The sequence below is a fragment of the Dasypus novemcinctus genome, chromosome 15 (assembly GCF_030445035.2).
Source record: "Dasypus novemcinctus isolate mDasNov1 chromosome 15, mDasNov1.1.hap2, whole genome shotgun sequence".
NCBI classification, from domain to species: domain Eukaryota; kingdom Metazoa; phylum Chordata; class Mammalia; order Cingulata; family Dasypodidae; genus Dasypus; species Dasypus novemcinctus.
In genome coordinates, this window is record NC_080687.1 from 65070743 (window position 1) to 65084170 (window position 13428).

Below are 13428 nucleotides of genomic sequence, written 5' to 3' on the forward strand. Positions count from 1 at the left end.
CGCTGACAACATAAGCGGACAAAGAAACAAGATGCAGCAAATAGACACAGAAAACAGACAACTGGGGTGGGGGGGGAGGGGAGAGAAATAAAATAAATAAATAAATTTAAAAAAAAAGCCACTGAATTTTACACTTTAAAATGATTACAATGGTGAATTTTGTTATGTAAATTATAACTCAATAAAAATAAAATGAATCCTTAACTATATACTTGCAATTAATTTGGCCTTAGAAAACTATATTTTAATCTTGACTTTTGTTAAGAATTATTAGAAATGTGAAACAAACAAACAAAAATTAAAGGTGAAATAATGACTCTTGCAACACAGAGGCTGAAAGAACTCATTGCCAGAAGACCTGCAATTCAGGAAATGTGAAAGGAAGTCTAGCAATCATAAAAGGACAATGTTGTCAGATGGAAATGTTGATTTACAAAAAGGAATGAAGACCACCAGGCATGGTAATTATTTGGTTAGCTACAACACCTTTTGTTCATATTATTAAATCTCTTTAAAAGATTATCGACCTTTTAAAGTAAAAATAATAGCAATACAGTGTGGTTTTGATAACACATATAAGTAAAATGTATGACAATGAGAACACAAAGGGCAGTATGGGACAAATGGAAGTATACTATTTTAAGGTTCTTATACTATACATGAAGTGGTATAATACCACTTGAAGACAGATGGTGACAAGTTAAGATGAATACCATAACCTTAAGCAACCACTATAATAACAAAATGAAGAGTTATAATTACATAATGAGATAAAGTGGAATGATGAAAAATATTCAGTCAACCCAAAAGAAAGTATGAAAAAAAAGGAAAAAGGGAACAACAAAAAATAGATGGTACAAATAAAAAACAAATAGCAAGATGACAGATTTAACCGCAATCATATCAATAAACATTACATGTAAATGTTCTAAAATCCCTGATTAAACGCCATGATTTGTCAGCCTGCATTAAAAAAACATCACTCAACTGCCTACAAGAAACACACTTCAATGCTAAGACACAAACAGGTTAAAAGTAAAAGAATGGAAGAAGATGCTATGCTAACACTAAACCAAAGATGTGAGACTTGGACATTGAAAAAAAGCAAAAAAAGAGCAAACAAACAAAAACACCACGAAAGAAGACCTAAATAAATAGAGAAACTGTGTTCATGGGTCAGAATATTCAATGTTGTTGTCAATACTCTCCATTTCAACTATAGATTGAATGCAATCTTAATCCATATCATAGTAAGCTTTTTGGTAGAAAGTAACCCAAAAAAGATACAGAATAAAAAAATAAAAAGATTGTAGGAAAAACAAAAGACATAGTCAAAAAAATCTTTGGAAAAAAATATAGTTGGAGGACCAATACCACCTAATATCTTTTTCTTTTTTTTTTTTCTTTTTTAAGGTACCAGGGGCTAGGGATTGAACCTGGAACCTTGTATGTGGGAATCTGGCACTCACCCACTGAACCACATTGGCTTCCCTGAGTTGTTTTTTCTTCTATTTTTGCTTGATGCTTGTTTCTGTTTTTCCGGGGGGTGCCGTAAACCAAACCCAGGACCTCTCATATGGGAGGTGGGTGCTTAACTGCTTGAGCCACATCTACTCCCCTCCCTGATTTCAACAGACTATAAAGCTACAATAATCAAAATAATGTGATACTGGCATGAAGACAGACCGACTGATTCATTACGACAGAATAAAGGGTACAAAAATTGGCCCATATACATTTATAATTAATCGATTTTCAACAATGGGCTTTTTTGACAAATGAAGCTAGAACAATTAGGTTTCAATTTGAGACTGAGTTATTTCAATCTTACCTTGCAATCTATTAAAAACTAAATGAAAATGTATCATTGGACCTAAAACTATAAAACATCTAGAAGAAATTATAGAGAAAACCCATGACCTGGGGTTAGACAAAGTCCACTAACCACAGTCCATAAAAGAACAAATTGATAAATTGGACTGGATGAAAACAAAAATGTCTGCTCTTCAAAAAACATTGTTAGATGGTAAAAAGACAGCCAAAGAATGGGAGAGATTATTTGCAAATCATATCTCTGATAAAGGACTTGTATGTAGAATATATAAAGGATTCTCAAAACTCAAAAATAAGAAGACAAACAAGCCAATAAAATGGGCAAAAAATTTGAAGACACTTTTCCCAAGAAGAAAACAGAGGGCAAAACAGCACATAAAAAGATGATCAACTTCATTAGTTATTAGGCAAAGGCAAAAAAATACCCATAACGACATACCAATACACACCTATTAGAATGATTAAAATTTAAAAAGACTAAACATATTGAGTCTTGGCATGGATGTAGAGAAACTGGAACTTTCATATACACTGTGGTGGGAACATCAAATGGTACAACTATTTGGGAAAACAGCTTGGCAGTTTCTTAAAAGCTACCCATATGCCTACCTTATAATCCATTCATTCCACTTCTAGGTATTTACTCAAGACAAATTAATATATATGTTCATTCAATGACTTGTTCATGAATGTTCCAACAACGTTTCTTTGTAATAAGCAAAAACTGGAAACAACCCAAATATTTACCAATAGGTAAATATCCATACAATAGAAAGCTCCTCATCAATGAAAATGAACGAACTATGGATAAATTTTAATATACTTATGCAAATTGAAAAAAAAACAGATTAAAAAGAGTACAAACTGTATGATTCCATTTATATATATCCAAGAAAATGCAAAGTGTTTTCTTTCACAAAGTGAATCAGTAGTTGCTTGAGGACTGAGATGCGATGTGGAGAGGGGTGGGAGAGAATGATTACAAAGGGACACAAGAAAACATTTGAGGTGATATATGTGTTCATTATTGTGACAAACTGAAGTTCTTTTATGAATTCCAAAAAGAGAAAGATTATGCTGTTAAACTAATCCTTTCAATGGGTGTGAGAACATTTTGATTAGACATGGTCAGTGAGGTCTGACTAAGGTTGAGTCTCCATCTTTTACTGGAGCTTAAATGGAACACTGAGAAAAAGGAAGCTAACTTTTTTTTTTTTTGAAGATGTATGTTTTTATTTTGAAGGCCAATAATATGCATTCATTTAAAACAGTATAAATACAAAGTTTATTTCATGAACATTGGACTTCATGGTAACAGAATAAATACGTTTATTGGTGATTTAGAATATTTCTAGGTGATACAGCACACACAAGATATGTATAGTCTTCTTGGTATATATGAATAAAGTGAAGATAAAATAGTAGGTTTAGCAGACATGGATCTTTAAAATATTTATCCCTTTCCTATGTATGCTATGATTTACAGAAGCTACTGTTTTTGATCCTGTCATGTGAGAGAGAACCCCAGGTAGGCCTACAGCTGCAGAAGGGCAGAGAAGACCCAAGATTCTGAGAGGGGAGGCCTGGAAAGAGACAAGCCCTATGCCTGTCTTCAGGAGACAGAAGATTCTGGAGGGGAAGGCAGAGACCTGAGCAGAGATTGACAGCTATCTTGCCTTACCACATGGCAGCTGACTTTGGTGTGAAAGCATCTCTGATGATGCCTTGATTTGAACATTTCATGGCCTTGGAACTTTAAGCTTTTACTCTAAATAAAATTCCCATTATAAAAGCCAACTCATTTCTGGTACTTTGCATTGGCAGCCTTCTTGCACCCTAAGACAACTATCTTCATTTTGGTGATAGTTTCATGGGTATATACATATGACAAAAATTGTCATATTGTACATTTTAAAATGTGTACAGTTTATTATTCTCAATTATACCTCATTAGCAGTAAAAAAATATTTTTCATTCTGAATATTATTTAGCATTGTCATTTAGTAACACACTTATATATAATCTCAGAAATGTTCTGAATAGTATATAAAATAACAGTTATTCTAATATTAATTGAATTTCATTGGTGTATTATTCTCAAAAGCTCCAAGCTTGGGAAGTGGCTATGGCTCAAGCAATTGTGATCCTGTTTACAAAATGGAGGACCCCAATTTGATCCTGGGACCTCCTGGTAAAAAAAGAAAAAAGGTGTTCAAGACCTGTGTGGAGAGGTGTACCAAAAAGACAATAATGCAACCAGATAGGAAAAAAAAAACAGAAAAAATCCCTCCAAGCTGGTTTAAATATTTAACTTGTTCCGAAGGATACAGATCCTGAGAGAATTTCATTATTTTTCTATCATCTATCATGCATAATAGTCTACTGTTATAAAAGCAGTCTAATACTATCATATTTCAGCTAATTAGCTCATGTAATTATTTTTAAATTAAGCGATATAATTTTTGTGAGCAGAAAAAAGTAAAATCAATGGAATATTTCAAAGTGTAATATTTTCTTCCCAATCTTATGGAAAAAGTTACATACTTCAGTATGAAAAAAACCCTTACTATAGGGTTATTGATTCCTTCTTTAAATGTCTTGTTATGAAAATTTTGGAAACATACACAAAAGTAAAGAATTGAATCATGAAATTTACATGTCCCTATCACCCAGCTTGAAATCTTGTCAATATTTTGTAATTTTTGCTTTATCTAATTGATCCTCCTTTCTTTTTATCTTGGAATATTTTAAAGCAAATTCCAAGCATCATAATATTTCATATCAAAAGCACTTCAGTATTTAAGCATTTTTCTCAATACAAGCAAATAGCTCATTTTAAAACTACTACATGAAAAGTTAACTATACTTCACTATTAGAAGACCATTTAATTTCTTACATATTCCCCCTTCAATTTAAACTGGAGTATATGGTCATTTAGAAGTTCTCATTTCAATTAACAAAGTGCTCAGGAAGACGTTATATTTCTTTTAAAAGTAATAGGAAGACATACATAAACGCAAATTGGTATACATTTAATACAGTATTTTATTTTTAAAAATAATTTTTGATAGGTTATCATAAAATTAAAACGAGAGATCTACAATCTATTAGAAAAGATAGGTATATTTGTTTCTTTAGTTATTCATTTAGTATTCTATCTATCCTATCATGTGGTGTGAAGGAGTTGGCTTTTAACTATTTTACTATATATTAGTATTTTATCTATGTATTTGTGTTTATCCTATGGTGGATGTACTATGTAACAGTGTGCTGCTGAGCATCTCTCCCTTAATCAGCACTCAGTTGAATAATGTACTTTCGTGGTCATGGTAGAAATATTTATACATAGATGTTAAGGAAATGCTACAGTTTAGAGCTCTTTTTCACACCCCCATTTGGAAAGCTGGCTGTTCATGCTTACCAGCACAGCATTGCTTCCACCCTGAACATTAACTAGGTATCAGGTACTGTAGTAATAAGAAATATTTCTGGTCTTTTGAAATTTGAGGATAAAGGTCCTCCTAATGTTATAGTACCAAAAGTACTTTAATAGAAGACATTATAAAAACAAATATGAATGAATCCTGAAGAAAACAAAAAAACAAAGGATACATGGTATTTAATATACAGTATCTTTAGAAATCCCTTTACTATAATACAATCCAATGCTTTTAAAATTAATATGGAAAAACTTGTCATCAGGAAGTTCAGAGAATAAAAGGAACACTAGTGTACTGGCATCTTTCAGTTTCAACTGTTTTATGACATATTTCAAAAGTACACAAAAATGTGATTAGATATTGACTTAAAATAATAAGAGGATTAAAATACTATATAAAATGCATATATATTCATTAAATGACAAAATATAAAGCTAAGGGAAAGAATATGAACCTTATTTTCTAGAAATAAAATCGGGGAACTATCAAATATCAAAGAATGTGAAAGCTTAAGTGTATATCTAGTGTGTTTAACAGACAAGTGATTTTCATTAAACACAGAAGTCAAAGAGCAAATTTATTTAAAATATAGGGCATTAAATAAAACTTAAAATGTCACCCAAAACGGCCAAACATGTTTTGCCAGTTGATATTCTCAGAAATCAAAGCATTGCCTGTCTGGTCTGCATTTATATTTAGTCTGGGCAAATTAATCTCTCTTTTGATCTCAGTTTTGCCATATACTATGAGCTGTTTGATAAGGTTTTAACGTTAGTTTCATAAATTATGAAATATTTTTACACTAGCAAACAGCTTATTTGAAAACTGCTCAGAAAATAAACAAAGGAATTACAAAGAATTAAAATGATCACTGTGATTCTTTATATGTTTCTGTTTAAGTTATTTACCTCTTGTGAAAGTTGTTTTACTTGGTCCTTTTGATGTTCTAGGTCTTTTAAAATCAACGAGTTTTGTTTTTCTAACTGAAGCACTCTTCTTGCCAAGTGGACGCTAGGCAAATAAAATGAAAAAATTAATGCTTTCAAAAGTGAGATGCTATTAAAAATACTCAAAATTTGTTTGTGTGACTGAAAATTAACTTACCATTTCCTAAAAATGCTTAAATATTAACAGAAAAAATACAGAGCCAAATAATATTCTCAGATGTCATTAGTAAAAGACCAATACCCTAAAACAATTCAGAATTTTTAATGTAACAATATAAAGTCTCCATAATAACATATGTGATATATTGATTACTACAGTAATGGTTTCTAGATTCTGCTATAAAAGTGGAGAGTTAATTATGATACTTGCTTGAAAAGACCGCAAGATAGCAATTTACAGCCTTTGCCTGCTTCTATAAAATTTTCCCAATTAGAAACAATTCAAGCAGTTAGTTGAAATATTACAAACAATAATAAGCTTGCATTTTGAAAAGCATCAGTGTTTACTTCTGAAAATATAATGTATTGCATGACATAACATATAACTGAACAGATTTTCTACTAAAAATGAAGATGGGAAAACAATGTATGAAACTTGGGGAATGTCTATGGTAATGGCCAAGATTCTGTACTGAAAGAATTTATTCCCTCTGACAATCTGCATTACCATAACTTATCATGCTGAGTGTAATCTTTACTTTTAAAATCACATTACATGGGAAATGTCCCATTTCCAATTTTAAGATAAAATTTTAGGATAAAATGATTCAGCTATAAAATTATTCTTCTTACATTAAAAAAAAAAGTGGCATAATTCTGTAAAGAATAGCTAATACTGGTGAGCAGATATAGCTCAGTGGTTGAGTGTCTGCTGCTTCCCACATACTAGATCCTGGGTTCAGTCCCCATACCTCCTTAAAAAAAAAAAAAAAAAAAAGAACGGCTAATACTGTGAAGAACATATGTTGCTTCAAATACCTTCTCTTTAATTTTAAAAACTTAAAATTTTCATATTTATCACATTTTAATGTATTTATTTCCATAAGTTTACATCTTAACTCGATGCATGAATAGAGAAGACAGGATGTTTTATAAGGACAAGAAGATAGCTTCTCTCTAAATAAAAGTTTAGGATGGAAACAACAGCATTTTATTTTTAATATTTCCTAACATCTGATAAAGGAATGCAGACAAAACTTTAGAAATAATGCTAAATATCTACACATGTATTTTAAAGAACTCATTATTCCCAATGAAAAAGATGAGTTCTGGGAAAAGCTTATATAGTGAATTGAGAAGCATGTTTTGATATACTCATATCTAAGATTTTATCCTCTCAACTGCCATAAGATTTTTTTTTTTGTTTTGAGGCACCAGGGGCCAGGGATTGAACCTGGGATCTCATATGTGGGAAGCTGGCACTCAACCCTTTGAGTCACATCTGCTCCCCAATTTTGTTTTAATAATCAGCTGAAGTTAAGTGACGGAAAAGACATAAACTACCTGTTTTTTGAAAATCATTTAAAAAAAAAATTATTGATATACAACTTTATATATATGTAATACACATATAAGTTATATGTTCACTTATTTAAAGTGTACGAGTCAATGTTTTCATTATAGAGTTGTACAACGAACACCATAATTAATTTTAGAACATGTGTATGACCCCCAAATAAAACTTCATACCCATTAGCAGTCATTCCCCATCCTTAAGCAACCACTAATCTACTTTCTTTCTTTATCATTTATAGATTCTATTTTTCATTTCTCAATCTAAATATACCAGAATATCTCAAATGTGACCTAAAATAACAAGATCTCTACAAATATATTTTAATGCTCATTTTGTAAAATTTGCTAATTATATTACGTTTGCAAACATCAATATTTTATATCGTTAACTCTGTTCTTTATTAGGTTAATTTTTAATTCTTGGCTATATCTTCATTCACATTCTCACTGTCTCTTTCTCATCCTTCACATATATTATGAATAAATCTTCATTTTTTTTGTCTCCTACAGAAATCAGTATTAGGGTTCTTTTTTACATGGTAATTTCTTAATGATGTACGTTGAAGTATGGACTATATCTGTGCTATACTCAGTATATATAGAAAAATCAACACAGTCAAATTTAATTACATAGAAACAGAGCTTCTGATGAGATGAAATGGAAGACAGAGGGATGCAACAAAATAATGAGATGCAAAACTCACCCATTAAAAACATTTTGAAGATAATGATATATTATCAAGTTTAATAATATAAAATTGTGGGTTTTTTTTGGTGTAGGTGCTTTTTGTTTTGTTGGGAATTGTATAATGCTCTTATGCAGACATAATGGAAAATATGACACAAAAGGTTGAATTCAGGTATTTCTTGGTATGCTGGTGCTTAAGCCTTAACACCAGGACTGCTTACTTTCTTTTTTTAAGATTTGTTTTTATTTCTTTCTCCCCACTCCCTCGTTATTTGTTTACTGTGTGCTGGTTTTCTTTTTAGGAAGCCCCAGGAACCAAATGTGGGACCTCCAATGTGGGAGGAAGGCACCTAATCACTTGAGCCACCCACCTCCGTTCTCTGCTTTAATGTGTCTCTCATTTTGTTTTCCTCATGTCTCGTTGCATCAGCTTGCTGCACCTGCCCATTGTGTCAGCTTGCCGTCTTGCTCATCTTTAGGAGGCACTGGGAACTGAACCTGGGATCTCCCATGTGGTAGGTGGGAGCTCAATTACTTGAGCCACATCCACTTCCCAGTACTACTTTCTTCTACCAAGAATTTTCATAATTTCAGCTGGGGGATTCTGAGTGAGGAAAGCCAACTCTAAATAGAAACATGATATTGTATTTTGGCCTTTTTTCTTGTTTTTAAAAGCGGTACCAGGGATTAAACCCAGGACCTTGTACATGTGAAGCAGGTGCTCACTGAGCTACACCTGCTCCCCTCTTAGGATGTTTCTTTTTAGATTTTAAATTTTTATTTATTTATTTCCTCCCTTTCTGCTTGTGCTTGCTATTTGCTCTGTGTCCACTTGCTGCGCATTTTGTGTTTGCTTGTCTTCCTTTGTTGTGTCATCTTGCTGTGCCCGCTCTCTGCGGGTGTGGGCCATCAGCTCTCCATGGGCGAGGGCCAGCTTGCCTTCACCACGAAGCCCTGGGAATTGAACCTGGGGCCTCACACATGGTAGATGGGAGCTCAATTGCTTGAGCCACATCTGCCTCCCTCTTATGATGTTTTAAAAATACTCATAAATACATTCTACAGAGCTTTGATTAGTAGTTTATCATACTATTTTATGGAGAAAAAACTTTCTAGGAACTGATGTTGATGGGAATAGTAACTATTGTTCTGTATGTTGATGTCATTTAAAATGTGGAAGACAGTGTAGTATAATTGGTCAATATATAAATGGATCATATTTTAAAAATTCACTCCTCAATTCATTGTAGAATAGCAGAACACGTTTCCCCATAAAAATATCAGAAATGGTATGAAAATTTCCAGGATGCTCTTAAATACCCTTTAGCCCATGAATGTAATACCAAAAAAAAAAAAAAAAAGAGTAAAATATAATATTGTGAAATACTATTCTTTTAAAAATGATATATTGAGAAACAGATATGGCTCAATCAATTGGGCTCCCATCTACCATATAAGAGTCCAGAGTTTGATGCCTAGGGCCTCCTGGTGAGGACTAGCTGGCCCATGTGGCGAGCTGGCCCATGCAGGAGTGCCACCCTATGTGGAAATGCCACCCAGCATGGGAAAGCCATTCTGCACAGAAGGGCCAGCCAGCACAGAGAGAGGGTGCAGCAAGATGGCACAACAAGAGACACAGAGGAGAGAAAATAAGAAAATGTAGTAGAATAGGGAGTTGAGGTGGCACAAGAGAGTAATTGCCTTTCTTCCACTCCAGAAAGTCCCAGGATTGGTTCCTGGAGCCGCCTAATGAGAATACAAGCAGACACAGGAGAGCACACAGCCAATGGACACAGAGAGCAGACAACAGGGGGAATATGGGGGGAGGGGGGGGAGTAAATAAAATAAATCTTAAAAAAAGAGACATATTTATGAATACATAACACAGAAAAAACAAGAAATGCAATTTATTTTCATCATTATAATACTTGCAATTGTACAAAAATGTAAAAAAAAATTGGCAATTTCATTTTTTTTTAGCTGGTTGAATTAACAAATGGGATCTCCAAGCCCACTACATTGAGAAGGGGTGAGGACTGGTAAGGGAAGGGGGCTACTTGCTGCTCATACTCTATACAGATGCAAGCAAGGGGGTGTGGAGGGCGAGAGCTCCATATTCCCTCCTTCCACCAGGGAAGGGCAGAGGCTAGAAGAGGAGATGGGTGTTGGAAAGAGGGGAGTGTTTTGGTTGGCAGGGTCCCCCCTCCATTCCCTGGGGTTTGCAGGGAAGGAAATCATTAAAGTGCTTTCAGAAAAGGAGGAAATGGTCCTTGCTCCTTGAAGCAATTTATTTCTTGATCTTGAATATAAATGATTGCGGAAAATCAGGATAAATTAGAGAAGAAAAGCATTCAATAATTCATTCAGAAAGATACTCATGAACACTTTTTAAACATTTATTAAAAGTGCATAAGCACTAGGAATATACAATTTCTACCTGAAGTAGTTTACTGAAGAAGATAGCCAAATAAAAACATTACTGTAGTGTGCTAAATGCTTTGAAAGGGCACACTGAAGAATGAAAACTAATACTGATGAATCTGGTGAAGAAGTAGAGAAATAGCCTTCTGGGTCGAGGTGAGCACAGCAAAGGTCAAAACATCATCTGCTGGGGATTAGTTTGTAAGTATGTATGGTAGACAGGTAAATAATATGGTGTATGGTTAGGGCTGAGGATGGAAGACAAAGGCACAGATACACGATTTAAGGCCTCGATAAACTGGGTTTGGATTTTATCCTGAAGTGGCTTAACAAAGACTGGATCAGATCAGTACTAGAGAAAAACAGTACTCTAGTAGCAGTGTGCCTGACGGCTTGGAGAAAGAAAACTAGAGACAGTTAGAAGTCTATGGTCAGTCACAGTCCAGAGCGGTGGTCTCCAAAAGTAAGTATGTGCAAAATAATCCCTTCAAGTATAGGAACTTTTATTTACATTTATTTCAACATTGCATAAGATTTCATTTTCTATGTTGGTTTTATAATATGCATATTACCCATATTCTAAGTGCATATAATCTAAAAATGTATCTCAGTAAACAGATATATTCTGGTATAAGTACATGCTCAATTTATTTGCTGGTAAGGATTTTTATTTAAAAGTTTGGAGATCTCTGGTGTAGACCAGCTTTGTTCAACAGGAATATAATGTGAGCTACACATTTAATTTTTTTTTTCCCCTTCAGAGAATGTTTATTTTCATTTTGAAAAAAGGTATAACCAGTACGTAGAACTCGGTGTTTCTGGAGTAACTTTTCTTTTTCATTTGCAATCCAAAGTCTGTTTGGAGTTTTGTTCCTTTGGATCTAAGCACCTGGGAGATCGGTGTGTGTGTGTGTGTGTGTGTCTTCTTCAGTAGGGAATGTGTAACATGGTAATAATCTATCACTAAACCAAAATATTCATTGGTGGGGAAAGTGGACCCTGGGAAGCTGGTTGCTCTCTGGCTCCCTCAGGGGGGCTCGCTGTTTGCCTAATGCCTACTCTGAAATTCTTACACTTCTCCCTTCAAGTCTCAACAGACATGATAAAAATTTTTATCCAACTACCACTGACATATTTATATTAAAATATAGTGCAAAATCTCAACATTTATATAAATAATTCTAAACTCCTGCTTTGTAATGTGTTTACAAGGTAACCCATACTTTCTGAGCTGGCACTCAAAATTTGTCTTTTTTTCCTCCTCTAGTTCAGAAAACAAGTTTAAAAAAAAAATAGGACTCTTCTAATACAAAAATAGTCCTGCCCTTGCACAGGTTCTCTTATATTAGATATATTTTATATATTTATATATATATATATTAATATATATATATTATATATGTTTATATATATAATATTGCAGATCTTTAAACAAAGGTTTTATACATTTAATTTTAAATTTTTTGGTAGCCACATTAAAAACAGTACAAAGCTTTTACTTCACATCATATATAAAGATTAACTAAAGATGCCTAAAAAATGTACTGTAAGTGCTAAAACTATAAAACTCTTATTAAAAAACAGAGACAGGGGAGAGGATGTAGCTCAAGTGGTTAGGCACCTGCTTCCAATGTATGAGTCTAGAGTTCAATCTCTGGTACCGCCAACCTCCTAAAAACAAAACCAAGCAAACAAATGAAAAAAGCAACTCGGAAGAGCGAAAGTAGCTCAGGCTTCCTTTGCGGTCCTGGGTTCACTCCCTCGCCCTGTACCTCAAAAAAACAAAACAAAACAAAAAAAAACAAAAAAAAACAAACCAAAATAAAAACACAGGGACAAATATTCATGACCTTATATTTGACAAAGCATTCTTAGATATGATACCAAATGCACAAGAAACAAAAGAAAAAACAGATAAACTGGACTTCATCAAAATAAAAAAACTTTCATGCTTTTAAAGGACACCACCAATAAAAGGAAAAGATTACCCACGGCACTGGAGAAAGGATTAGCAAATCCTGTATCTAATAAGGGTCTAGTATCCAGAATACAGAAAGAACTCTTTCAACTCAATAATAAAAAGACCAAAAACTCAATTAAAAAATAGGAAAAGCATCTTAATAGCTAATTCTCCAAATATATACAAATGGACAATAAACACATGAGAATATACTTAATGTCATCAAGGAAATGCAAACCAAAACCAGTGAGATAACACTTCATACCCAACAGGATGACAAGACTCAAAAAGTCAGATTACTCCAAGTGTTGGCAAGATGTGAATATCTGGAATCTTTAAACATTGCTGGTGGGAATGTAAAATGGTGGAGCCACTTTGGAAAACAGTCTGGAGTTCCTCAAATGATTAAATGTAGAGTTTTATGACCAAGCAATTCCATTCTTATATATACCCAAGAGAAATGAAATCTGTATGTGATTGTTTATACCACCAGCATTATTCCTTTGTGTGTCAAGAGACATTATTGAGAAAATGAAAAGACAACTTAAAGAACAGGAGAAAATAGCTGCAAATCTGATAAGGGTTCAATATACAGAATATATAAAGAAATCCTATAGCTCAAC

At 33.4% G+C, this 13428-nt stretch overlaps 1 protein-coding gene across 2 annotated transcripts in view; it reads right to left on the reverse strand.

Annotated features, from left to right (window-relative positions):
* The window catches only part of PIBF1 (progesterone immunomodulatory binding factor 1), a 273027-nt gene that overhangs the window by 84272 nt on the left and 175327 nt on the right, over positions 1 to 13428 (reverse strand). For both annotated transcript variants that reach the window (XR_009180643.2, XM_004468148.5), the window contains exon 14: positions 6183 to 6285. Coding sequence is in view for 1 of the 2 variants with exons in the window: in XM_004468148.5 (XP_004468205.2) it covers positions 6183 to 6285 (103 nt within the window). In the remaining variant the exon portion in view is untranslated. The remainder of the gene's footprint in view (positions 1 to 6182; positions 6286 to 13428) is intronic.